General features: G+C 39.8%; 2 protein-coding genes across 3 annotated transcripts in view; one reads left to right on the forward strand and one right to left on the reverse strand.

Annotated features, from left to right (window-relative positions):
- The window catches only part of LOC121957609 (prolyl endopeptidase-like), a 39,721-nt gene extending 23,916 nt beyond the window's left edge, over window positions 1–15,805 (reverse strand). Inside the window, exon 1 of the mRNA XM_042506275.1 lies at window positions 15,788–15,805. The gene's annotated coding sequence lies outside the window, so the exon portion shown is untranslated. The remainder of the gene's footprint in view (window positions 1–15,787) is intronic.
- Window positions 14,185–26,230, forward strand: LOC121957610 (PR domain zinc finger protein 1-like). 2 transcript variants are annotated; one of them, XM_042506278.1, is made up of 6 exons: window positions 14,185–14,370; window positions 19,052–19,171; window positions 20,719–20,959; window positions 22,750–23,663; window positions 23,762–23,890; window positions 24,354–26,230. In XM_042506278.1, exons 1-6 carry the CDS (start codon window positions 14,200–14,202, stop codon window positions 24,915–24,917), a joined length of 2,139 nt encoding a protein of 712 aa, XP_042362212.1. In that variant the 5' UTR covers window positions 14,185–14,199; the 3' UTR covers window positions 24,918–26,230. The 2 variants fall into 2 exon arrangements, with proteins under 2 accessions (XP_042362212.1, XP_042362211.1); XM_042506277.1 differs by lacking the exons at window positions 14,185–14,370; window positions 19,052–19,171 and adding an exon at window positions 20,218–20,304.
- Window positions 26,231–27,321: the final 1,091 nt, after the last annotated feature.

Raw genomic sequence — 27,321 nt, forward strand, 5'->3', positions numbered from 1 at the left:
CAAATTGACTACAAAGAGACATAAAACGACCTCAAAAAGACACAAAACAACCAAAAAGATAAAATAATTTCAAAGAGAGACAAAACTTCCTCAAATTCCCACGAAATTACCACAAGGACACACAAAATAACCACAAAGAGATGCAAAACAACCTCAAGGGGACACAAAACAACAAAAAACACACCAAATCGCCTTAAACTGACACACAATATTGCCTGACAGAGACACAAAATTACCTTGAACAAACACAAAACTACCTCAAGGTGAAATAAAATGACTACAAAGAGACACAAATCAACCACAGAGGGACACAAAGTGAACATAAAGAGATGCAAAACCACCACAAAGTCTGTGTCCTAGGTGGGAAAGGTGGTGGGGCCCTTTGCATATCTGTGCTCAGGGGCCCATTGACTCTTACGCTGCCCATGCCTTCTGAGGTCCACTAAAAAAATGTACCGCTATATCTTCTTTTTCTGTGCTACCTCTAAAACAGCAAATGTATGAAAGTCTGCATGGCATTACATTTTACGTTGTAGAAAGGGAAGCCTCTCTAAATTGCAGAAGCAATCATGATAAAAACACAACATTTGGTGCCAAAATAGCCCAGTTACTGTAGTGATGAATCATCGCTATAGTGATTACCTAACAACTGTATGGCAACAAGTGGTTTAACTAGTACTAAAGTCTGAGCAGGCTCTCTAATCTCTGGGGCCATTGGGGATGAAAGTGGACCAGGCCAAGCCACAGGCAGATGGGATGTTATGGAAGCAGATATACGGGGCCCCAGACAGCCTGAGCCCTGCTGCGGCGGCCCGACTTCGCTGGCTGGGCCCCTACGGTGGCTGGCTTTGGCCTGCATGGCGTGCTGTACAGATGGGCCCTAATTGGCTGGAGAGACCCAGGTAGTGTGCCAATCTGGGAAGACAGAGAGATTAGCCATGTCAGATTACAGCAGAGCGGAGTCAGACAGTGTCATCTGACTGCCATGCAGCTCCAGACTCACCCACTGAGAGAGAGGGACGGAGGAGAGGAGAGGGAGACGGGGAGGGAGGGGCAGTGTTGTGGATGTTATAAGAGGTTAAAAAGGATGGTGATCATAAAAGACGTGTAATAAACAGTCTTATATTAAAGACAAAATAATAAAAAAGTATGTGCCAAGGAGTCAGAATAAAATGCACAATGGGAAGAAGAAAAGTAGGTTTCATATTAAGAAGTTGCAGTCTGTGGTTACGACATGTAGCAGGGACAAAAATACACACATCATCTGCATATCTGCAAATGTGAAAGGTGAAAAAAAAATCAATGTGCCTCCCTGTAAACACACACATAAACACACACAAGTGAACAGCATTACTTATTACTACCCCCCTGCCCCACTCCCTTAACAGATGGCGCAGAGTGCAGCCACTGAAACAGATAATCCGTTATTGTTCTGAATATTTTGATTATCGTCTCCGGTTGTCATTTCAAAATCATACACAAATCACCGCCTAACATTCGCTTGATCCGCTGCTCTGAAGCTAATATCTTTGGCTCAGGGCCCAAAGCCGTATTGTAATATAACTGAGAGTAATATTCCATAAGCTTCTCATTTTAGGAATTGAGAAAGATTTGTTTTATTTAGAGAGCACAACAAGAGGCTTGGATGAAGGTGTTTACAATTTGTGCTGCTGCTGCTTTCAAGTTAATCCATAAAAGCTCAAAATGTGCATAAATGTGTGTATTCTTCTCACTATTTCCAACAGTGAAATATAAATATTAATCCCTATATTACATTTTTCTTTGTATGAGAAAAATATCAATGAACCCCATAATATGAGCCCCTCTCAATGATATATTTTTTTTTTTTTACAACAACAAAGATGATTTTTGTGTCTTCTAAAACTGACATGCCCCACCCTCTTTTTATTTTAATTAAATCCAAAAGCAGCCCGACCCTAAATAAGTGATAATCGATAAACAACGTGGTTGTAGCCGTGGCCTGATGCCAAGTATTGATCTGTGGTTAATGTTTTTGTTCTGCGGTACGCATGACGCCCCGGGGACAATAAAAGACCAGTGAGATTAAGACAATTAGGGGGTTGATTGTTATCCAAAAGACGAGAAAGAGAAGAAGAAGAAGAAGAAGATTAAATGAGGAGATTTAGGTCAAAGTGGTGATGTCCAAAGAAAGGAGGAGGGGCAGGGAAAAGGTGGGAGGAGGGGGAAGGATTGGGGTCAGAGAAACTGATCACTGGGAGGTTGCCTGTGACTGAGGAGGAGAGTGACGGTGGGAGGGAGGGCGAGCCTGATTCCTGGCATGACCACATTGGATTGATCAGAACGGTGAGGTGAGCTGTCACCTAATGCGTCTCACCTGATTTCCTTAGCAGGCACGCCTGTCTGGGGATTTTCCCTTCATGTCTAGACTTCTGAATCAGCACTAACTGATCTGATGTTTTCTTTCTTTTTCTTCTCCTCCACTGTCTCACTCTCATCCAATCCCTTCCCTCCTCCCTCTCTGGAAAGCCTAATTAGCAGACATTTTTATTGATCCGCTGGATTTGGTTCTGAAATCTCCTTCTCTGTCTGGCAGACAGATCTTGGCTAAAGTCTCTCTCTTTAGCTGGTGGTCTGTAAGGGGGGGCAGTGGCGTGTGGGCCCACCTGTTGACCACAAGGCAAAAGCGTGCAGACTTTGCTACACACTTACATCACCCCTTTCTTATCCCCCGTCTCCCCATCATCTCTAAGTCTTCCAATACCCTCTGTAGGCCCCCTCAATGTCCCCCTCACTCGACTGCTTCTGAAGCTCGTGTAATTTGGACCTGCTAGATATTAATTGTTCATGCTGAAGGGGATGGAGTTAGCAATAATTAGGGTTTTAGTCCATTAGAGTCTCATTAGTTCAGAAAGTAGGGGATTGAGATAAACACCCTCTGATAATTGAGAGGCATGGAAAGATTACGGAGGCATTATAAATCGCAAATTAGCCATAATAGCTAATCGCTAATAAACTAACATCTGTTGGCACTGGCTGCAAGTTGCTGTACAAAGCAGCAGATAAAGACAACATCTGCTTACCGAGGAAAGAGGAATACTTTTAATTTTGAAGTACTTGTACTTTTCCACATTTAAGATGGAAATACTGTAATTTTTGCTCAACTATAACCTAATCCAATAAAGGTTGGGATGATTTGTAAAATGTAATTAAAACAGAATGCAATGATTTGCAAATCATTTTTGAAATATATTCATATCTAATATTCAAACTCACAAACTTTGATGTTTTTTGTAAAGTATTCACTCACTCTGAATTTGATGCATGTACTACACTCCAAAAAGTTGGGACAGTGGCATATATACCACTGTGGTAAATCACCTTTTCTTTTCAAAATACTGTTTGGGAACTGAGACACTGTGTTTTGAGCGGGCCCTCCAAAATCTTCGAGATTTAATGAGTGTTTGTATGAAAGAATGGACAAAACTCTCATCTGAACAAGAAGAATCTAAAGGTTGGCACTGCTTTTCTAAGTATTAAACACATTTGAATTAGTGTGTTTAATTCTCTTTTCTGTGTCATTCAGCTTCATTCCACATGGTTTTTATGTCTTAAAAACTTATATTGTAAATGTTCTCAAGGAAATCACAAATCATCGCATTCTGTTTATAGGTATATTTTACACAGCATCCCACCTTTTTTGGATTTGGGGTTTAATATCTGACAGATGTAGTACAGATGAAGATGTAGTAGATGTGTGTTGTGACATTTTTTGGGTTTGACTCAGGGCGCACTTTTGAGGAACACAACAAGAGATTGCATTTTATCTCTTCTAATAATCAATAAAGCCCAGTTACGTAAAGCACATGAAATCTGGTAAATGAAATTTGTTTTCAAAGAGAAGCAAACTATTGCAAATAATATGCAAATACCCCCTACTGGTGCCATGCTGCACCATCCGTATGTTGTTCTGCTTCTGCTATTACTGGTTGATAAGTGTGAACATTCAATATCTCAAACTGAGAGAATCACAGCATGAATTTATAGATACATCTCAGATGGCCTAATTGATTGAGTCTTTTTCCATTGCAAATAGGTCCCATAATATGCACAAGCTCTTAAAGACTTCCTGAAAAGGCAGTTGAGACTGCATCACAGAGTAAGAGCTGCCAGTAAAAGCAAGATAAACATCAATACTCAGAGGGAATAAGCCACAAATGTTTGCCGTAGTGACACTGACCAAACACCGAGCACACATATGATCAAAGCTCGTTAATAAAAAAGAGAATGAGCAATGCATCTCGCTATTTGATTCATTAGAAACATTAAAAATGCAGTAACTATGAGTTTGCAGTGCAGCACGGATTGTGCACAACCTACAAAGCTGAGTAGGACAACAAAATATGATGTTTACTTCTAGAGGTGACAATGATTATAGGTAGAATGTGGGTGGTTTAGTAGAAAACAATTCATAACACCTCTTCTGCTGTCATGTTAATTTAGAAGTGTACTAAAGTCCCCAGCCAGCCCTTGTATGGTATAGAGTTACTGTATGCACAGTTAACTGTCTGATGATGATGTTGCAGATAAGGATGTTTGTTGGGGCCTGTGGCTGGTCCGTCTTCTTCCTTCCTCCTCTGTGATGGCATGCAACCCAGAGGTGTGAAAATGACAAGTGTTATTTTGGTTTGTCACAGTCAACCCCTGAGAAACTCTGGCTTATTGCAACAGATGATAGTGAGAAAGTGTGAGGTCTCACTTTGTTATAACCTTATAAGGATAAACAGTTGTGCAAAAGGCTGACAAAATGTCAGACTTATGTAAAAGTTCATTTTAAGTCACCGAGCTTCACGCTTAAATCTGTGCTGATTTTGAACTGCAGTTAATGATTGTAAATACAGTATTGTACTATGGCTGAGTTGTGAGTGTCATGCCCAGTTACAGTAAATGGACTGTCATTGTGCTTTGTCGGATTTCACTGCAATTTTGAGCCACTGATTAAACATTTTGCAAAAAGGCATGAAGACACAGACACAACCAATGCAAGCTCTGAATAAATCCAATGCCAACACAGATGGATTATGAGACAATGGGCCCCTAGGTGCAGACATGAAAAACACTCCATCACCTCTCTACAGAGGAGCAAGAAAAACACTTTCTGCTGGCTTTGCCTATTTGTCTTTTTTTGCCATCTTTTAAGCATATTATTGTGTTTTTTGGTCGTTTTGCTCTTTTGCCCATCTTTGACACCGTTTCTGTTTCAGTAAAGGTCAATTTATGTACGACTTTACAGTCGTTTTGTGTATCTTTGTGGTGATTTTGAGTCTCCTTCTTGATATGTGTTAATTTGGGTGACAATATGCAGGTTAGGTCAAGGGGGGTGGCCCTGACATTTTGGGCCCCTGGGTCTGTGCCCGGTAGGCCTGTTTAATAATCCATCCATGAGTTCCAGCAACTCATTTTGCAATGTTTATCAGTAAATAAAAGTCACACTTTGGTTTCAGGATAATAGCCTTTTTTTTTTTTTATCTTTAATCTCTACCTTCAAGTCATTTCCAGGTCACAAACCTGTTTGGCATTTTCAGTAGTGATATGGACACCAATGTCCTTGTCTTTTTTAGCTTGGGCCTTACTAAGAAAATGAAATTTCTGATTATGTTAATGCATTGTTGAAGCTTTCACATGAATCCACTTTGCTGGTATTATTGTATAACCTTTAGAGAAATGAAGATTGAACCTTACCCTACTATTTCCTCATCTACCCAGCTTTGCTGGGCACTAACATAAAAGGATGAGTAAATAAGCGGCAACCTCCAGGACTGAATGGCTGGCTCCAGAAGCGAGTCAATCTCCATAACGAGCCATGTCAAGATGCCCAACTTTACAGCAGAAATAAACATGTTTACAGCCTGGTTCAATAAACAGTTTTGGTCTGTATACTGATTTCCCTGTTACTGACAAATGTTTTTCAACAAAGCTTCATGTAACTTACCTGTTTACATTTTATAAAAGCCCAAAGTTATTTATGGTTGTGGACACTTTGCGTGACAGATTGTCTGCGTGGCATCACAACAATCTATGAGTCAGATTCATCCATCGCTTCTCCACAGCTCCACCCTTTCATCCAAAGTATGTCACTTCTGCCTCCAAAAACACCAAGATGGCTACAGTCAAAATGCGAAACTCCAAGATTCAAAACAGGAGTCCACAAACCAACAGGTGATATCTCGGTAGCTATGCCCTCTATTTCTGGCATGCTACGTGAGTGGCACTAACGTGTCAAAACAGCCCCTCCTTAAAATCGTTTTCAACTGTTTTTGATATGTTTCCAAAGAGTTGGGCGTAGGTCCACAGAATTGAACAATTAAAAAATAAAGAGGATATAAAAGAAAAGTTGATGATATCTGACTCACAAAAACAATATCTAACACAATAAACCAAACCTCAGGCAGATGGAAAGAAGTATATAAGTCTTTTTTTTTTTTAACCTCTTATCGTAACAAACGTTTGACCTCACATCTTAGGTCACTGCAGTTGCCCTCTGATGGATTGCCAAAGATTATACATTAAGATTAAAATTATGCTTTTGTGTTTCAAATCATACCTGGATTATGTATATTGACCTCCTTGACCTTTAGATACCACATAGGATTTTTTTCCTCCCGTATGTAACCATGATTGCTTACATAAGCTTGGAGGCATTTCTTGTTGATCATTTAATTGTCACTGACACAAAAACGCTTCTTCCAGTGAATTTACAGCATCCCCCGCAGCGATTAAGCAGGTCAAGCAAGTTTGGAATTAAATGAACAAAGACGAATGTTTTCCAAGCCACGCTGATTATTGTGTATCAACTAGAAATGGAACTTTTTTTAAAAAAAAAAAAAAAAAGCCCTACGGCACAAGTAGGTGCATCTTATCTGTCAGTTGACATAAAAACAATAGATTGTATTAGAATTGCAGTTGTAAGCTTAAGCAAACCAGTCAAGCTACAAAGTTCAAGTCAAGACAGTTAAAAGTTGCTCAGCTCTGCACTCACTGACCTTGAACTCTTTGTACCTGTTTTTAAGTTGACAAGCATTCACTTATGATGCGCTTTTTCATGTGGCTTTTTAATTTTGTGTTTTGTAAGTGATTTGATTTTTTGTGTAGTTTTATGTTGTATTATGTGTGTCTTCTTTGTATCACTTTACATCATGTGCTATTACGTGTATTATTTGTCTTGAGTATGTCTTTTTTTTCTCTTCTTCTTTTGCAACTTTATATTATTATGCCATTGTACTGTGTATTTGATCTGACCTGCCAAGTGGCTGGATATGCAAATAAGCTTTAAACTATAATCTAGTACAGTAAATCAAATGGTAGCATTTGTGTTTTAAACTGTACATGGTCCCTTTTAAATAAAATACATAATTAAAACAGATTTACATCCATGTCTGTCCAGCTTCATTTGTAGCCATTATATCTGATAATGCTTCAAATATGGATGCGGCCGCCAAGAGGCTGTATATTATAAAACATGGATGCTTCACAAACATCTTCAACGCAACAGAAACGAAGATCTATGCAATCAGCAAGGTTTCAAGAATGGCACCCAAGATTATGTTCACCATTTCAGTATCTGACCGAATGTCTCCCCTTCTGTACCTGAGTTAAGGCATTGAATAATGTCTAGAAAAGGTTTTGCAGATGATTGTGATAGATATGGATGGATATAAAATGTCATCACTTCATCATTTTATCCAATAAGACATTTTTTTGTCAAATTTTGTCTTAATTAGCATAGGAATTCTTGGGTGATGGCAAACAATATGTTTTTGATGCCACAGTAACCTTGACCTTAGACCACCAAATTCTAATCAGTTTATTAAGGAGTCCGACTAGTTTGTGCCAAATTCGAGGATATTTCCCTAAAGGCCTGCCCGTAATATTGTGTTCACAAAAATGAGAAGGAGGTAAGGTCACCAAAATCTAACCAGTTCTTTGATGTGTCTAAGTGACTGTTTTGCCAAATTTGAAGAAATTCAAGGCCTTCTTAAGATATCATGTTTACCACAATGGAACAAACCAGGTCAATGTGACCTTGACCTTTGACCACTGAATTCTTAGCAGTTTATTTTTGAGTCCAAGTGGACATTTTTGCAAAATCTAAGGAAATTGCCTCAATTCCTTGTTAAGATATCACATTCACCAGAATGGGACAGACCAGGTCACAATGACCTTAACTTTGGGTTAACCAAAAATGTAATCAGTTCATCCTTTGGTCCAAGTGGATGTTTGTGCCAAATTTGAAGAATTTCCATCAATGTGTTCTTGAGATATTGCGTTATCAAGAATTGAAAGGATGGACAACCTGAAAATATAATGCTTCTAACCACGACTATCACTGACGTGAAAGCATAAAAGCCCTCCCTCTGGTAAAATAGAGTTTTTGAAAAAGTGTTCACAAATGATTTGTAAAAATAAAGCATGTCAGGGACAAACACTGAATTTGGATTTCCCACTCATGCACTGACAACAATGGGACTTGCACAAAACAAAGATGCTTCCAGGAAAACAATTGCTTATGCATGTTCGTAATGAAATTCAATAATGTAATCGTCAACATATTTAAGATTCAGCCAGCAGGGATAATCCCTCTGGTTAAAGGGATCTGATGGAAAACTAAGCTGACCAGGCTCAGTAAACAACAACCCCATAAAAAGTGATGTTTCTATGGCTACTTCCTATAGGTCATCTACTTCCTGGTAAAGTGAATGTGGTTGTTGCTAGGGACAACAACAGCAGTACCACAGTAACAATGCATTAACAACCAAATAATCCTCTTTTTGTTGTCTTAGTATCTGCTGCTCAGCTGTTTACTGTTTACCAAGTGGAAAAACACCAAGGGAGGGGATCACCAATAGAATAAGAGGGATTGGGGACACCCAGGAACTAAGAAAGACAGAGCGAGTGATGTAAACATGGTCATCACCTAGCCTTCAAAAAGTTTCATATATTTCAGGGTGTGGCATGTTTCCACTAAAGAAGAACAGTGTGCTTGCATTCTGAGTCACGGCCAACAAACTATAAACACAACATGAGCTGTCATGACAGGATTATTTCCACTTTCATTATCACTCAAGGAAAACACTGGAACTGAATGTGGCTGCATTACAAACAACCTGTTATCGTAACAGCAATGTAAGCAGAGCTTTAAGTTTCTATCACCTTCTGTTACCTTTTATCCTTTAGTGGATCTTATCACATGGTTTCCTTACCAGCTTTTTCACATTCTGTGAACGTCATCTCATGATCCTTAAGTTTTGCAATAGGCTAGTGGTAGTAGTTTTTTAAATTTATGGGAAAATTAATGATTAATGGTCTAACAGGTTAGCTTTGTCACTGTGTCATATGTCAATTTCCTGTAATGTATGAGATAACTTGGTGGAATTATTCCTTTTTTATTCCTTTTTACTATCAATGTTTTGTTGTTGTTGTTTGTTTACTGCAGTTGTTTTTTACTGTGCATTTGGTGTTGGTGTGTTTGCTCTACTGTACTTTTATACTGTTCTTCAAAATCAATAAACAGATGTTTAAAATTAAACAAAGATTAATCGTACTCATTCCAAATGCACGTTTTTAAAAAAAATAGAGGCCATGATTAAAAAGGTAGACGAATGAAACCAACTCCAATGACCGCCCATCTTACAAAATCTTTTAGTATGCCTTTATCGATAAATGGATGGCCAATGCGCTGGTGCATTGGATGCTTTTCAGACTACCAACCTAAACCATGGACTTTTAGATAAGGTAAGCTGGACAGAAGCGTTGGGATATAAGGAACTGATGATTACCTTAGTATCTTAAAAATGAAGTATTGATATGATATTAATACACATATGATAATACTGTGTACATGATCTAGCGCCTCCTTGAGTTTCTTCCCATTCCCCCTTTATCTCCTCTCCACCTGCCTAAACTTTTATTTTGAGTGTAATTCATTTACCATAAAAGAGTTTAAAAAGATGCACAGTGAACAAAGTTAAATATATATTTGACTGACAGTGTTATTGTATACATTGTATACCTATTTCATCTTGAATGAAACTATACCATTAAACTTGGATGCAATAGGCAAAGGGACAATTGTTTGTTCCACAACACACATTTCATGGGTTAGTTGTTCACTGGTTGGGGTACATGCGTAATGGGGAATGGGGTGGTGCTAGTTGGTGGAATCAGTGGTTATTGATGGGTAAACAATAGGATTATTTACTTTACACTCCTAATTGCCCTATTTGTTTCTTGTAGCTTAGAGAAACAGATGTACTACATCCTGAAACGACCATTGGCTCTTTGTTGTATTGCTAATGAGTCACTGCTTTCACATGGTATCACATTTTTATGTGTCATACAGTAGGTTCACTAGTCTCCAGTACACATTATGTGGGTTGGCCGAACGCAATAGATGAAATGTAAGGGTTTTTGAGGTTTTTTTCGATTTGAGGGTGTAAATTAGTTAAGAACATATATATTAGAAATGTTACTAACTGGTGCTTTTTATTGTGTTTTACTTAATAGTCAAGTACATCAGGAGTAATCGAGGCAGGTTTGTAATGTGCTCTTGTTGGATGGCCCAATAAACTTTTAGAGTTCCACTTCCAATATCTTTGGTCACAAGTTATACTTCACTGTGTCTTCTGCACCACCATGCAGTTTTAAACATAAAACATTCAAACTAACACTATGTGTCTTGCTTAAGCCAGCAGTTCGTTTAACCTGTTTGTATGATCAGCATTTGGTAAAACAGGTTGCAGCTTTCTCCGCACTGTTACTGACGCTGGAGTAGCACAGACTTAGACTTTTGCATAGCAACAGGTGTCCTTTTAGACCAGACTATTACAAAACACCAAAAGTATCCTCAAATTAGCATTATCAGGACTCAGGTCACATCACTTTGTCTGATTTTCTCCATCTCAGACAGCTTCAATACAGCTGACCTCAGGTCTTTCCTCCACTTATCCTTTTCGGCTTGTCTGCTTGTTATCTCCCTCCCTCCCTCCCTTTTGTGCAAAGGCCCAGTTTCCTTTGCCCTGCGCTTGCAGTTTCCCTCGCTGGAAAAAAAAGCGTGTCTGGACCTATCTGATGTCCCGGATGTGATGTGTGTCAGGGAGTGAGATGAGTCGGTTAGCCTGCTATCCTGGAGTGCTGGGTCTTTAGCCTCTGAGCCCTGAGCCTGTGCCCAGACTGTCTGCAAATTAGAGAAATTAGCCCAGCCAGGCGCAGGCCAGTGAAAGAGCCCAAATCCCCCACGACACACACACACACACACACACACACACACTCCTTCCACCATCACCATTAACCCCCATGCCACACTGGACAGTAAAGCTCTACTCTTGGAATAGCGGCCTTGCCATATGGCAGCCAATTTACTATTTTAGCAGCCAAGTTAGGAAAGAAAGGAGGAGAGTAGGAGGGGTATTTGTAATGGACAGAAATAGTTAGAATGCTTGAAATAAAGATACAGCTATGTGTCAATTTATAGTTTTAAAAAATGTGTGTAAACATATATTCAATATTTGGTACTTTAACACATGTAAAATGCATTTTCTTTTCATCTCTAACTGTTATGTGAATGTTGGAAATCAAACGTTTGTCTTAAGCTTCCTAAATATCTTCTTCTTGGTTTTACACTATATTTAATATTATATGACAAAACAAAAAATACTCCTTACCCATTTTTTCAGCTTTTTATTACATTTTCTATTTTTATTTTTGTTGTTATATGTATTTGATATTAGTTTGCTATCACTTTCTATGTTATTGGATAATTTTCTGTATTTTTTTATAACATAGTAAAATTTAAAAGTTTTTTTCAGGCAGAGTCTTCAGATAAGCTCACTCAATTGTCTGCCACTCATTGGGTTTTATACTATTGTATACTATACTTGTAATTTTATATATTTTAAATTGTGCAAAAATAAATAAAACAAAAACAAATTAAAACTTTGAAAATTAACAAAAGTCTTGTACTTTTAGGAACAAGGAAATTAGCACTGTGCCTGCAATTTTGACATTTTCAATATTTTTAATATTTATCCTGCAAGTTATGCAACATTTGGTGAATTTAGATTAAGATGCATGTTGTAAATTACAATAATAAAATGGAGAAATCCATAATTTCTGCACAGTTATGTGTCACTGACAGATTATTATTATTATTATTATTATTAAATTTCACCCATCACACATGAAAACCCTCATTTCACATTTTCCAATGTACTGGGAGAAAAACATTTATTCATATGTGAAAAAAATCAGGCAAATGTGTATTTAAGGCTCATGTGTTTGTAAGGCATTTTACTTGTTTTAATAAAATTTAATTTAAAAGTGTAAGCACATGCACACATAAAAAAAAAAAAACGTGGACAGTTGGAAAATGTCCATAGATGAGAGAAAGAGAGAATTCCCACACACAGTCCTATTACTCACAATTTTTTTTTTTTTTTTTAAAGTTTAATCTCTATTTTTTCTCATCTAAGAAAACTCAATTTCACATGTGCTTTCTTGAACAGGTTGCATCTCTACATATGGAAGAGTCACATTCTCTTTTTTACCCTCCATATGTTGTTTTAACAGCTCTCTCCTGTCCTGGTGATCTTTATGCAGGTCACCAGGTGAGGTGACCCAGAGCACTATGTTATTAGACTGTGTGTGTGTCTGAAAGTAAAGGGGATGCTCACCAGACAGGTGTCTAAATCTCCTTCCTGCGTGCCAGGGTGACCTGCCCTACATCTGTTATCTGTGAATGAGTGAAGCCGCACCATTCAGCATAGGGCAGGGAAGACATGTAAGACACAGAGAACATCAGTATTACTATTTTTTTGTATTTCTTTTTACCTTTTTTCTTACTTGATTACAATTAGAATATAGATGAAAAACAGTGCTCATGTTTGTTCAGTATTCATATATGTGTGTGTGTGTGTGTGTGTGTGTGTGTGTGTGTGTGTGTGTGTGTGGCAGGGGTCTTAGGGGTCTTTAAGACGTTCTACGGTGAGATGTAGGTCAAGGAGATACAGTGGCAGCAGATTGCTCATTAAGTGCCAAACCAAGCAAAAGTCTATGAGTGTGTTTTTCAGTGGCAACAGGCCAGCCATCTGCTCTTCTTTTATTCATTCATTAACATGTCTTCTTTGTGCGTGCGTGTGTGTGTGTGTGTGTGTGTGTGTGTGTGTGTGTGTGTGAGTAAGCATTCATCACAATAGCCCCTTGCTGGCCAAGTGTACAACGTCACTGATGTTGTTGTCTAAAACCAACAGTTGTGTGTCAGATGGCTCAATCACATGACCACTGTGGCTCGGGATTGGCTGAGGCGTTGAGCTAAAAAAGCTTGGCGCAATCCAGGCTCATGAGTTTCTGGTGATGGTGACAGAGTAACCACAGCGAGAGCGGATACCCAGAGGATCTAACTGAAAAGAAACCCCTCAAGAAACACAGGGGAAAGAAGAGAGAGTATTAAGAGGGAAACCATCAAGGGATGACATAGCCAAAGAAATGAGGATCCTACAGCTGACTGAATGTGTGAAAGTAAGTCATATTTCTGTCTTTTTTTGCACTGGCAATGATAACTTTGGATCATTCAAAGATGTATAAATGATACATGATGAACAGAAAACAACAAGCTGACCTGCTGTCCTCAAGAAGAAATGGCTGGTTTAACTGAATGGCGAGCATTAGGAAGTTGGCCAACAGCAGTGTCAATAAACTTTGGTAGTTCATGAATGGAACTGACTACCTGAGTAATGAATGACTGCCAGAAGGTATTTTTAAATAATGGAAAATAGTGTCTTTTATACCGATTCCAATCAGTCATGGATTCAGTTGACATTGAATATTTAGATTCTTAAGCTTTGAGGTCAAACTACTGTCATAAACTGACTTTTTATAGAAGTTGTTTGCCACGTAAAAGATGATTTATTTCTGTACTGCGTATTTCTTTCCATAAAAACGCACTTTATCTTAAACTTATTATGATTACGACTGATTTTTATTGGTCTAAAATGTCTTTCTCTCTCTATTTTTTTCAGATCTTGAGCTTTAACCCGCGTACCTAAAACGAGGGACCTACTGAACCAAACCAAAGTACTTCTTCTATACCAAAGCAACCTAAACCAAACCAAACTAAAAGCTCTGAAGCCTGAATCCTTCACCTACACTATATTGTACAGTGTCAAGATGAAGCTGGAAAGCACACTGGGAGACATGAGCGGGTGGAGGGAGGTGGACTTTGTCCTTAATTGCACCTACATTGTGCCGGACCAGGTGTCAGACCCCAACTTTAGCCTGCCCAAAGCCATGACGTCCATCCCACGAAACCTCACCCTCGAATACGGCACAGACAACGAGGTGAGAGCAATTCAGCTCCTTATAGAACAGTTTACTCCTATGGCTGTTGATATTGTGATATAAGAGTAGAAATTGTCTTAGATTTTGGATATCGTAATGTAAGTGTTGTCTTCTCCTGGTTAAAAAGACTGTTTTACAGTAAAGTGATGGCATTTTCTAAACATACCGGACTTTTCTAGCTGTTCAATCATCAGCCTTTACCCACTTAGTCATTATATCTGCATTACTGATGATTATTTATCAAAACTTTTATTGTGTAAATATTTTATGAAAGCATTGATAGTAAACATTGCACTGTTTAAAGTAACTATTTGTTTCAACTTTATAAAGTTAGTGCTTAGACTGCCTTAAATCTTTAAGTTGAATTTGAGACGACAAGTTGAATTATCACAAACTTACCTTAACTTTTCTTTTAAAATTCAGTCAACTTCAATTTTAAGGCAGCCAGGACACCAACCTTTTTTAAGTTAAAAACAAGTTAAAACAGTTAGTTTATTTTTCCAGTGTACATATCAAAATATTGATACAGAGGCATTTGGTCAAAAATATCTTCATATCTTTGATTTTCTCCATATCACCCAGACCTATTTATTCTTGAAATTTCTTTTAGATAAAAAAGCCAATATACAACCATGTGCTGACAACCAAGCGGTTGACTGGCATTAAAGCACATATTCTAATATGACAATCTATAACTTTGACCCTACTGTTAATGAGCTGCGTTTCTTAAGTGTTTCGGTTTCAGTTTCGTTAGATTAAATCTTTAGTGTTTACACTTCTAAATACTAATTCTATGTTACATAATATTCTGTTGGGCCATCTGCATTGGGTTTCTTGGAACAAAAGATCTGCTGACTAATGAGTTCTTTGCACTTACAGTACAGTGCACAGCATTTGAGTGTGTCTGTCTGGGTGGGGCTGTGGACATGAGGCCACTGGCAGCTTGAGGTCAGGGGCCTTTTCATGTCCTCTGGCCACCTTAGCTTCCATTATGTCACCCAAATGTTTCAGCCTTTGTGTGGCCTCTTTGCACATATGGATATAATAAAAAAATGCATGCAGACACTCCTTACTCATGACACACAGAGTTAGATGTCAGGAATTAGCTTGACTTCCAGATGATCTTATAACGTCACGACTTCCCTGCTTTACGACCGTGCCTGAGCTATTTACCTTCTATGCCTTTCCTACTCAGGTGAGTCAGGAGGAGCAAACTTAATGTCCCAGGGCTATTTCAATCAGCTGACTGTTTGGCATGCAGCGCAGTAAGATCCAGTATCTGTCTGGACATGTCACTGTTGAGCACTGCAATCGTGTCTCCAAGCGAACATGGTTTTAAAAGGGAATTTGTAATGTAACAAACGTTAAAATCATCATCTTAAAAAGGAAGAGAGAAAGAAAGAGATGTCACACTCACTTGTTTTGTTGCTCTTAATGCTCGACACTGATGCTTGTGGTTGACTTCACTGTCCCCTTCCTCTTTCTGGCAACACTTTCTGCCGTCGTTCCCCTTTCTCACTCTCATACTCTCAACTCTTTCTTCTCTCTGTGCTGCATTTACCACTGCGGGAAGAGAAAAGCATGCAAATGGTAGTGATAAAAATCACTCCGAAGGCTAATGTCAAATCCCTGGGCCTTGTTTACCAGCTAACACATTTTAGACACATGTCACACTTGATGCAGCCAAACTCGATTTTTTGCATTTACTAGTGCTCAAATAGAGCAGTTCTATCTGACCAATCCTAATTATAAAAATGTCATTTAGGTATATTTTTTTTATTTCAGATTTACATCAAAACTGGCAGCTAATTAGTGTTCATGTATGTGTGTTTGCATGTGTGATCAGCAAATCAAAAAGACATCAGATAAGAAATGAAACATGAAAACAAGCACGGGCACACACACTCACATGCTTGCCAGTAATCTGCTTTCCTCACACTGGCCCAAGTCCACCGAGTGGTTTCCCTTCCTAATGATGGCATCATGTGAATCTTTCTCCTTGACTCCCTAAAGGTGGTCGGGAAATTCATTTCCTGTGATCATCATGAAACACAGCCGCTCCTTTGTTTGGGTGTGTGGGGTGGCATAATTACATACATGTGTCATCTGAAAAGTAGGGTGCAGGTCACACAGTTATCACAAAGGCTCAGAGGGAAGGGAATTTTTTTAAAACAGGTTAATGTTTCAGTTTGAAAGATGAGTCAAATCTAAAGAAAACTGTAGTCAACAAACTATCGTCTTTGCCATACTTGTTCAGCACCTGTGTGGCTGCCAGGAGGAATGCTGGGCCCACTTAACTTCTTTACATTTTTTCTAAACCTCATCTTTCTCCAAGTTTTTTCTCCAAAGTGTGCCAGGAAATGCAAAGAAGGTTGGATGGGGCACGTGGCAGATGGGGCGTTATAACAACGGGTGCCAGTGAGCTGGGAGAGAGGCAGTGGGGAGAAGCTGGGGAGAGGAGGGTGTGTTGGGGGGGGATTTAGGTTAAAACCAGATGATTAACTTTCGTTGGGGCCAGGCAGCCGGCCAGGCCTCAACCTGGCGGGTGCACGAGCTATTTCAAGAGGGTTAAGAAAAGACCAGGGGGCTGGGGGGGGAAGGCAGGAGGAAAAGGAGGGCGTTCAAGGGTGTGATAGCGTGGGTCTACTTAAGAACGCCCATCCTCCTCCCCGCTTCCTCCCAACCTGGCCGAACTGTGCGGTTAAGGAGCAGCAGCGGCCACAGCGATTCGTTAGTCACGCAACACCAGCAAAGCACAATGTCCCTGTCACACTGGTTCATCACATCCAGGAATCACTTCGCTCGCCTCCACGACCGCCTAACACACGCACACACTCTGCCCTCAGTGACCTGTTGTTCTTCTAATTAACTGATTTTACATAATTTCCAACTTTATCCGTCAAAGTGTAAAAAATAATCAGAAGGTGTTGAGGTGTTTGCAATATTTGTTGATTTGGGGTTTGACCTTTAAATGGGACGTCACGAAAATCCTTTTGAGGGTCAGTTTGTATTACAATTACTCAATGGCAGGAAGAAAGAGTGTGTCTTTATGTATGGGGTGGGGGGGTAAAGCGGGGGGTTACTTAAGGATTGAAAACAAAGCTCCTCAAGACACAGAGGCTGCGTACGCCACATATGCCACTGCCTGATGGTGTGTGTGTTTGGGTTTGCTTTAAGGAGGGTTGACCCCAAAGCCTGTGCACTTTCTATGAAAGTGTGAACTGTGAAGCTGTTCTGCACAACAAAAAAGACACTGACATATCCCGTATGTCCTCATTTTAGATTCACTATTTTTACCAATATTTTTTTTAAAATCCAACTCACTATAAAACTACCTCAGGGGGTCAGAAATGACTCGATAACCCGCAGAACAGGTTTATTCTTACCAAATATATATTATATGCCCCTGGGTCAAATGATTTGTGAAATCCCACGCAAGTCCTTGCAAAATGTTTCGGAGAAACTGTGGAAAGCACCTTTTCCAGGGAATCCAATTAAAGACAGAGGTGTGACTCAATTTCACATCTGTAGGTAACATTTTGTAATCAGGGCTTTTAGGCTGTGATGCAACATGTCAGAAGCGCAAGCAATCAGCTTTTGTCTTTGTAGTTTTCCAATTTAAAAGTGTTGTTTTGTGTTCTATGAATATTAAAACACTTAATTAATGAGAGATCCATTAAGTTCAGAGGTCAACAGGTGACCTCTCTTTCTCGTGCCTCTCTGGTGCTTATGAGGACAGCAGGTCAGAGATCAGTGGAGTAGGTCAGAGAAAGTGTAATTCTCTTCATTCGATTAACTCATTAGCGCCGAAAGTGTGTCACCTTGTGGGTTTTAACCTGGCTCTGGAGCTGTCTGGGTCAACATGACGAAGTCGCCTAAACCGCAACTCAGGCCAACTAGCTGCTGGACATAAACAATGCACAAACACAAGTTCTGTCGCTTGAAATATTACTTGAAAAGACATGTACTGACCGAGAAAAGACTCAAAACGACCACAGGGAGACACAAAACAGCGACAAAGAGATGTAAACAGCTGCAAAGAGACACAAAGAGAGTGCCAAAGACTAAAAACAGGGGCAAAACAAAGACAAAGAGAGTTACAATGCAACTACAAAGAGACTCAAAATAACTACAATGAGATGCAAAGCAACTAAAATAGATTCAAAATAATAAGAAAGAGATGCAGAATAACTACGAAGAGACAGAAAATGACCACAAACAGGTGTTAAAAAAACAACTACAAAGACACTTAAAATGACTACAAGAGACATAATGACTACAAGAGAAGCAAAGCCACTACAAAGAGAGACAAAATGACTACAAAAAGCAGCAAAGCAGAGGAGCAAGAGGATTACCACAAAGAAACATAAAACAAAAAGATGCAAAATGATAACAAAGGGACGTAAAACAACTACAAAGATACACAAAATGACTAAAATGAGACACAAATCAACTACAAAGAGACACAAAATCATAGAAAGATACCTAATAACTACAATGAGATGTAAATCATTAAAAAAAAGACTATAGACATCTAAAAAGTTTGTGTGTTTTGCTTCTTTGTAGAAGAGAGGGTAGGCCCTTCTGCCCTTCTGCATGTCAGTGCCCAGGGGCCCATTGATTCATAGAGGCGAAACATGGGAGGAAAAAAATTTAAGGATGTATTTGGTTTGTGTTCCAGGTGATGGGCGTGTTCAGCAAAGAATATATTCCTCAGGGGACTCGCTTTGGCCCTCTGCAAGGGGTCATCTACACCAAAGATAATGTCCCCAAACAGGCCAACAGGAAATATTTCTGGAGGGTAAGGGAAAAGCACATTCACATGCATGCATCTACACAAATATACTGTTTTTATAGGTGTCATTGTAGTGACAAGGCACATTGTGTTACTGGTCAAGAAGTCAAAGATTTTAAATCTAGACTAGAATATGACCCTGAAAACAGCTGTTGTTGACTTCTGTTCTTTTTCCTATGTTATCAAGAAAAAAAAAGAGACTTTTGTTGCTTAGATACGGAAGTTTCACATCAAGTCTAGGTCAATACGTCAATAAGGAAACAAAAATGCTTTCACACAGACTGCACTGATGTAGAGGGGTTTTGGTCAAAATTTTAGAGGAAGTTGCGAGCGCTGCAGGCACGTAACAATAGATTTACTCTCACACAGTCATCAGAGGCTTACTGGCACTCAGGTCCTATGCAACATGTGTCACATCCCTAAAGGAGGGACTATTGTTCACACGCACACACTCAGACAATCCTCATCTTTCCGCCCCTTTTTATTCTTCAAGTCCCATGTTTCTTTCCTGTCTCTCATCCAGCTTATGTCACTTAGGAAATTTTCTATTCTGCTGAGTCAATTCCCAAAAGGACCTCTTGCTGCCACCCTACGTATTTTTCTTCCGGCCTTATTTCCTGTAAACCTGTGCAAGGTAGTGAGAGCCTTACGTTCTTTGGTAGTAATTATGTTATCAACATTGCAACACAGATGGAAGATCGGGGCGGACGTGCCGCCAAAGGCATGCCTGCATGTGTTTGGCTGCCTGCCAGCACCTGTCAATGAGGCAGCCACTACAAACACTGTGTTTGTTTTCACAAGCCAGTGCACACTTTTGACATTTGATATGATCAAAGTTAAGAATATAACTGGCATGTATTTCATGAAAAAAAATACATGCACAGAAACAATATTAATAATATAAAAAAAAAATGAGAAAGAGAAAGAGAAAATGAGGAAAGAGGGAGAGTGAGAGAGACAGCCTCTGTGGTGAGTGTCCCAGCCACGCCTCCGTGCCTTACGCCTACTAATAGAGTGACAGTACACGCATAATCACACACAGGAGTGACACACAGAGCAGAGCAGTAGAGCGCAGACCAAAGGAGGAAAAAATATACAGCAGCTGATAAGTCAAGGACATTTAACTGTACATGGCAGAGGTGATTATTCTGTTTTTTTCCTTTATAATCCTAATAAATTTGAATTGTTTACTAGTGATTGTTTTGATGTTTTAATGTGGATTTTTGTTGATTTTTTTTGTTGAAGTTTTTAGATATACATTGTTACTTTAACATATATATTTTGCTATTTACTGTTGCACTGCTGTGGGCTGGGATCACAGCCTTTTGTCTATTTTACGTATGTAAATATGTACAAAAAATGACAAATACACCGAATCTTGAATTTTGAATTAAAGCAGGATGTGGCCAACAGACGGTCAAACAACATCATTAATTTACTACGTTAAATATTTAACAAAATTAACATACAAGTAATGCTCATTATGTTACACACAAATCAGTTGCTTCAAGTGTACATCTTTTAATCCCATTTTCTCTCTTCTTCTCCTGCAGATTTACAGCAGTGGGCAGCTTCAAAACTTTATTGATGGCTACGATGTCCACAGAAGCAACTGGATGCGTTATGTCAACCCGGCCCGTTCTCTGGCCGAACAGAACCTGGTGGCGTGCCAGAACGGCCGCGACATCTACTTCTACACCATCCGACCGGTGGAGCCCGGCCAGGAGCTGCTGGTGTGGTACAGCCAGGAGTTCGCCCAGAGGCTCTGCGGCCAGCAGGTCGACAGCAAACAAAGTGAGTGAAGCAGGAGGAGAAATGTGGTATGTTTGGACGTGATGGTCTTTTTCCACAGGTACTGGAGAAGCAGACAAGATTAACTAATATCTTGAGGCACAGAGACGCAAAACTTAAGTAGCTGATGTAATAGAATTTGCATTGCTGAGGACTGATTTTTCTTACTATATCTGACAAAATGACAGATTTAGATCTCTGGTTGTGACTAAACATTTAGCTCAAAGTCTGCATCAGGAGACGATATCAATGATCAGCAGAATGTTATCACTTCCAGGTGAATAAAGACAAATTATTCCTTTCTTGATGTTATCTTTAACAAACAGCAAAGATAGTTGATGTCTTCCTGTCTGGCTTACCGTACACAAACATGAACCAAACAAATCTCAGTATTTCATGAGATCCGGTAAATGATTTGGGATTTTTAAGGAGAGTGGAGAATAATGCCAGGTCAAAGTACCTTCATGAGTCATCTGTTCTGAGCTATTAGTAGAACGTCAAGTCATACCCTCATCATCCTGAATGATTGTCTGTTGCCACAAAGTCTGATGACTCACACCAACTGGATACACCAGATGAGTTGCCATTCATATTTGTGACTAATGCCAAGGTGGTATCACTACGTTGTTTTATCACCTTAATCCTACAAGCTTTCACCTTTATTTTAAGTACAGATATGCTCATTGTTTGTCTCCCGGGTTTGATTTTCTGAAATATTTATTGCTGACAATCTAGTTTGACAGCTCAGGTTGCTGGAGTGGCGGGTGGCAATGTTTGAACACACAAACCCGGATGTCATTTTGGCCTTTGAAATACATGACTGTGCATCTGTAACACAACATAAAAACATAAAAATAACTGGCTTGGCTTTAATCTCTGCCAGCTCATTTTCATATGAAGTAAAATGAGAGAGAGACAACCAGTGGCTGCATTTAAAATCACATTTAGATATGTAAATTACTATGGCAGCGTTTGAAAATCATCAACAGCGATTTAAAGCTATATTTGATCCAGCCGGTGGGCGTTAGGCGTTGCTTGGTGCATCGCAAGACTAAACTTCTTCGTTTAACAACTAAACAGTACACTAAAATATGTTTCTGAAAACACTTGAGGCAAAAACTATGTTAGAGACTCCTCAGGTCTGGTAGGCAATATGAGGATGAACAGGGAAACAATTTTTTTTTCACAGACTTTCGCTTTCACAGAATACTTTCTGGATCTAGTGACTATTTCAGCAAACATGGCAAAACATTACTTTCATAAAAGTTGCAAACTGTAGCTTTTAAGTACAAAATAATGGTAGAAACAAAAACACCAGTACATCCCTTTAAATTACCCCAAATGCAATTTGCCTGATGAACATTTTAGAATGACATGAAACAGTAGCTAACACGCAGTAGTGGTGACCATTTCTCAAAAAGAAAAAAAAGTGAGGGGAAAAAGGAAGAGATGTTTCACATTTTCTTGTAGCGACAGCGACAGCTATACCCAGAAAAGGTTTCGCAAATGAAACCCAGAATCTTGTCATGCGACTGAGACATGACACATGGACTCCCACACACTGAACCACCGACCTACTCTTCCACATCAAAATCACTACCGACAAACAGAAACCTCGAATGTATGATTTACGTGTCAAGTCAGATTGAAACTACTATCATTTACCATAAGAGGGAGTGCCTTCTGTGGGCGGTTGTGTGTCTGTGTTTGAAGCATTTTAACTAGGTGAAGTCAAACTTATCAAACTCATCAAACTCTGGTGACAATACTCCATTCTGATTCTTTTCTTACAGAATACATAAGTTCTGATGACGAGTTGGAGTACACCAAACAGCACCTACCTCAGCAGACGTGGCTAACTGAAAGAACAAAAGAGGAAGTTAAGGAAGAGAGGGATGAAGATGGGGAGGAAAAGATTGACGTGGAGATGCTGGAGAGAGACACTCCGCCTGACACGCCTGATGACCAGATCATGGACTTCAGCAAGAAAGTTGAGAAGGAGGAGAGCGACAGAGATCCAGAAGACCAGAGGATCATTCCTTCCCCTCAGCCTGAACACAGAGAGCCCAGCTTGGGCTTAAATCACCCGTATTTACCAGATCACCATCCTACATTCCCATCTCAGCACCGAAACCTCCCTCTTCACCTCCACGGCCTCTACAGGGAAGGTGTTTCCTCTTATCCTCTATACCCCCCATCCCGACCCATTCAGCCAAATTACCAGCTCCTTCCTCCCTACAGCCCGCACTATCCTCGCCTTCTCCTCCCCTCGTATTCCCCTCCCTTCCCTGGGATGCTTCCCTCAAGAGGACCCCTCCGATACAGCAGCTATTTGGGCACAGATGGACTCCCATATCCACCCATTGGGCCCCCAAACCTGCTGCCAGTGTCGCTCCCCTACCCTCCATCTGCACAGGGAGGTCTTAAAGAGCTAAAGCCAAATGTGTCGCCACCACAAGGCGCGCCAGCCACCCCAGAACTCTCCCCTCTCCCCAAACCCGACAGTCAGCATCAGACGTCTGAGCAGTCGTCATCTGGATGCGAAGAAGCCATGAATCTGAGCCTGGGGACAGTCAAAAGCAACATAGTGACACGTAACGGCCCCGGCCACAAGTCACTGCCCTATCCGCTGCAGAAGCAGAACGGGAAGATCAAATATGAATGTAATATCTGCTCGAAGACTTTTGGACAGCTGTCGAACCTCAAGGTAACAGCTTCAGTTCTTGTGCTCATAATGTCATTAATTGGATTCCAATTCCTGGACGCCAGAACTCATTTTTTTTCCTATGATTGGCATAATTGTAGGTCCATCTCCGAGTTCACAGTGGCGAGAGACCGTTCCAGTGTAACCTATGCAAAAAGAGCTTCACTCAGCTGGCCCACCTCCAGAAACATCACCTAGTCCACACGGGAGAGAAGCCACACGAATGTCAGGTATGCATGTTTTCTTTCTCTCTTTTACAAGCTTCTTACAAGCTCTTTCCTGATGTCACCGTGTAAAAATGAGAGTGTGAAAGACACAAAGGGAAACACACTGTATACACAATACACCCTCTGACTCACATGACTTTCTGGTAAGACAGCACCTATTTAATTTTCAATGAGCCGTTACCCACTTTGTCACGTAATTGTTTAGCAGTGTGACTCTGTGGGTGTGAGTGTTGAGGCATGAGGATAGAACTGATCCTACACTGAAAGAAAAGCTATTGTCCCATGTCATTAACCCACAGAACTGGAATAACATGGTCAACCCTGATTTGACATCAAGATGACATCATACTGGGATGCTCAGTTTTCCCAGAATAGTCCCCAAACACATACCAACTGTTTTCTTAAGGTGTTAATAATTAGTCATGTGAACTTTGCTTACCCTGACCTTTCACTTCATGCTTTCCAGGTGTGTCACAAACGCTTCAGCAGCACCAGCAACTTAAAAACACACCTGCGCCTCCACTCGGGGGAGAAACCGTATCAGTGCAAACTGTGCAACACCAAGTTCACCCAGTACATCCACCTCAAACTGCACCGCCGGCTCCACAGCAGCCGCGACCGGCCCCACCGCTGCCAGCTCTGCGCCCAGGCCTTCTTCCACCGCTTCTCCCTCCGCATCCACCAGTGCAGCTGCTGCCTGGCCAACGCTCCCGTCAACATGCACATGAAACAGATGGTGGAGCGGTTCGACGCCAGCCAGGAGGCCGACATGCTCACGGAGGCGGCGTCAGCAGCCCAGGTAGAGGAGGCGGTGGAGCGCTGGTTGGCTCGTACCTTGGAGGGTGAGGGCAAGGAGGACCAGAAGGAGGCGACCATACTGCTGAAAGCTCTGACGGGGGCAATTAACGCACCACCAATGCCCACAGCCCAATCAGCTACATCACACCACAGCCCCCAACTGGCCTATCAGGAGAGGGCAAGTGTTGTTCATCTCCACCAACGGCCGACAGTGAAGACGGAAGGACAGTGAGAAAGACGATGGAATTAAAAAAAAAAAAAGGACATACAGCATACCATTAACCAAGGAAGCAGATGTCGCCAAATAAAACTCCCTTATAGTCCACAGAGGGCGATAAAGGGAATATAAACTTTCAAAATCCAATGAGCGCAGCACCAAAACAAGAGCATTCCAAAGACTGGGTGAGGGTATTAGTGATTGTAAATCCTCACAAAACTCAGAGGAGGATGTTGTTAAACTGTGAAGTATTTAAAATTCTTTTCACTCAGGTAGAGAAATGTTTGCTTTTTTGTGCTTTAACTTATTACTTTTATTTTGAAATTTGAGTTATCTATATTTATTTAGTTGTATCATAGTTTGTTTTTACTGTTAGTGTTTATTTTTTTCCTCTGTGTGTTGATCAAATCTCCTTGGAAAACCACAAACGGTCTCAGGATGATGTAATAATGTGGCACAAACCTGTGAGCTTGTTTGAGCGTCGGGATGCATGTGTACAAGGAGTGGGAGCATTTGTGACTGACAGGGCACAAACCGGCTTCCTGTGCTTCAGCTTTTTGCAACTGTTTTTATTTATTTATAATTAAAAAAGGGAAAAATCAGGGATCTTGAAACAGTGTTAGTGAGCAATTGCCAAAATGACAATCACAGAACATGAATGTGTAGCAGTGTTTCTGGATCATTATTCAACCCATTCTGACACGGGAAAGTTCATAAAAAGCATTATTTACCATTTGCCACTTTTCACAGCTAAATTCAATCTATCAAAGACACACTGAGTGAATATGTACTCAAGATCTTCTTTCTTCTTGCAATGTTTTTATGTTGAAACTTAACGCTGAGTAACTAAGTGGAATCATTATGTAGCTTTTTACTGGATGTAAATGTTTCACATATTCTTACATACAAAGCTTTACTGTAAATGTTTGTAAACTCCAGCTTCATCCAAATCTTCATTCAGACATTGGTACCTCGTATTCAGCATCTGACATAAAAAGCTAGCAACATAGGAGCACAATTTTCTAACACTGTTCATATTTCCATCACATAGCACTGTAATAAAAATGCAATTTCTGTAGATTTGTGTGCTTTTGGTTGTTACCCAGAACCAGCAGACGGGTACTGTTCTTGAAAATTCTACTACTGAGTCAGTAATGTACTTATTTTTTCATTTTCTTAGTGTTTTTTTTATGTACAATATGTTTGTCATTGTAGTTTATTTTTTGGAAACAGGTTATTAAATGTTGAGAATTTATACGTGAGAGACTATTTTGATGATACTTTTATATTTACATGATGTAGCATATTAAAGATATTGTTTCTATACATTCAGTGTTTCGCGTGTGTTGTCATGACAGTTTTAGATTCAAAGAGTGGAATAATACTACAACTGGGAGGGCAGAAGACAAGTCTAACATTCCCATGATAAATGCAGCATTGTATTATTTCTGGTTTTGCAACAACTGTCTTTCTAAGAGTCATATGCTGAGCTAAGCAATAGCTCACTCTGTATACTCACTTCATGAAGACCAATATGAGGAGGTTGTTTTGGAAGCTTTTACCCAATATGTTTCTGCTATTAGCTCTGCTTTTCTTTTCTCCTCTCCACAACAAGTCTTTCAAATTAAACCACAAAGTATTTTGTTTTCCATGGCACCAATCAGCAGGAAGATCATAATTACACATCATTTTGATCGTTTAAAAACAGTTACAAATTACTGCTGAAAAATAAATACTTTATGATGTGGCACAGTGATGGTTAAGGTTTGATTAGGTTTGTTTTCCGTCATGCCCCCAGTAAACGAAGAATGAATAATTGGGGAAAACTCTTGATAAATTGAAGTCATAGGTGTCCTCATTTAAAAACAGCAAAACTAAATCAAAACATCCGTTTACAAACTCTTAAACAACTCATGTAGTATAATCCAAGTCTCATTTATCCAGTCATATGCACAGTACGTCCCAAACAGCCTAACAGGAAACTCAACAAAAAGTTAAACTTATATTTGCTCTCTTCACAGCCAGACTCCATTGATAAAAATAGTTATTTCACCTCGCTGAACACAGGAGCTACAGATGTACCGCAGACTCATTTAGCATTTGTCTTACTGTGTGACTTTGGTGAATCCAAACTAACCCTTTAATAAAAACAGTAAAGTCACACAATAATGCAAACAAACTAAATAATAGAGGCAGTAGTAGATGAGCAGCTCCCGTGTTCAGTGAAGTAAAATAACTGTTTTTTTCAATGGAGTGTGGTTTAAAGGGAACATAAATAAGTTTCACTTTCAGCTCAGTTTCCTGACGGAAAGGGCAGTCTTTTGGGGAAGTACTGAACAAAACAACTGAATAAAAGAGACTTAGATTATACTGCACAAGTTGTGTCAGAGTTTGTACATGGATGACTGAATACAGTTTT

The sequence above is a fragment of the Plectropomus leopardus genome, chromosome 18 (genome assembly GCF_008729295.1).
Source record: "Plectropomus leopardus isolate mb chromosome 18, YSFRI_Pleo_2.0, whole genome shotgun sequence".
Classification (NCBI taxonomy): domain Eukaryota; kingdom Metazoa; phylum Chordata; class Actinopteri; order Perciformes; family Serranidae; genus Plectropomus; species Plectropomus leopardus.

What these genes read in the sequence shown, in the direction of transcription:
- LOC121957610 (XM_042506278.1), top strand. Translation starts at nt 14,200, where the DNA reads ATGAAGCTGGAAAGCACACTGGGAGACATGAGCGGGTGGAGGGAGGTG. An exon ending in AATACGGCACAGACAACGAG is followed by an intron (nt 14,371 to 19,051) that starts GTGAGAGCAATT and finishes TTTGTGTTCCAG; the next exon opens with GTGATGGGCGTGTTCAGCAA. An exon ending in AGAAGCCACACGAATGTCAG is followed by an intron (nt 23,891 to 24,353) that starts GTATGCATGTTT and finishes CATGCTTTCCAG; the next exon opens with GTGTGTCACAAACGCTTCAG.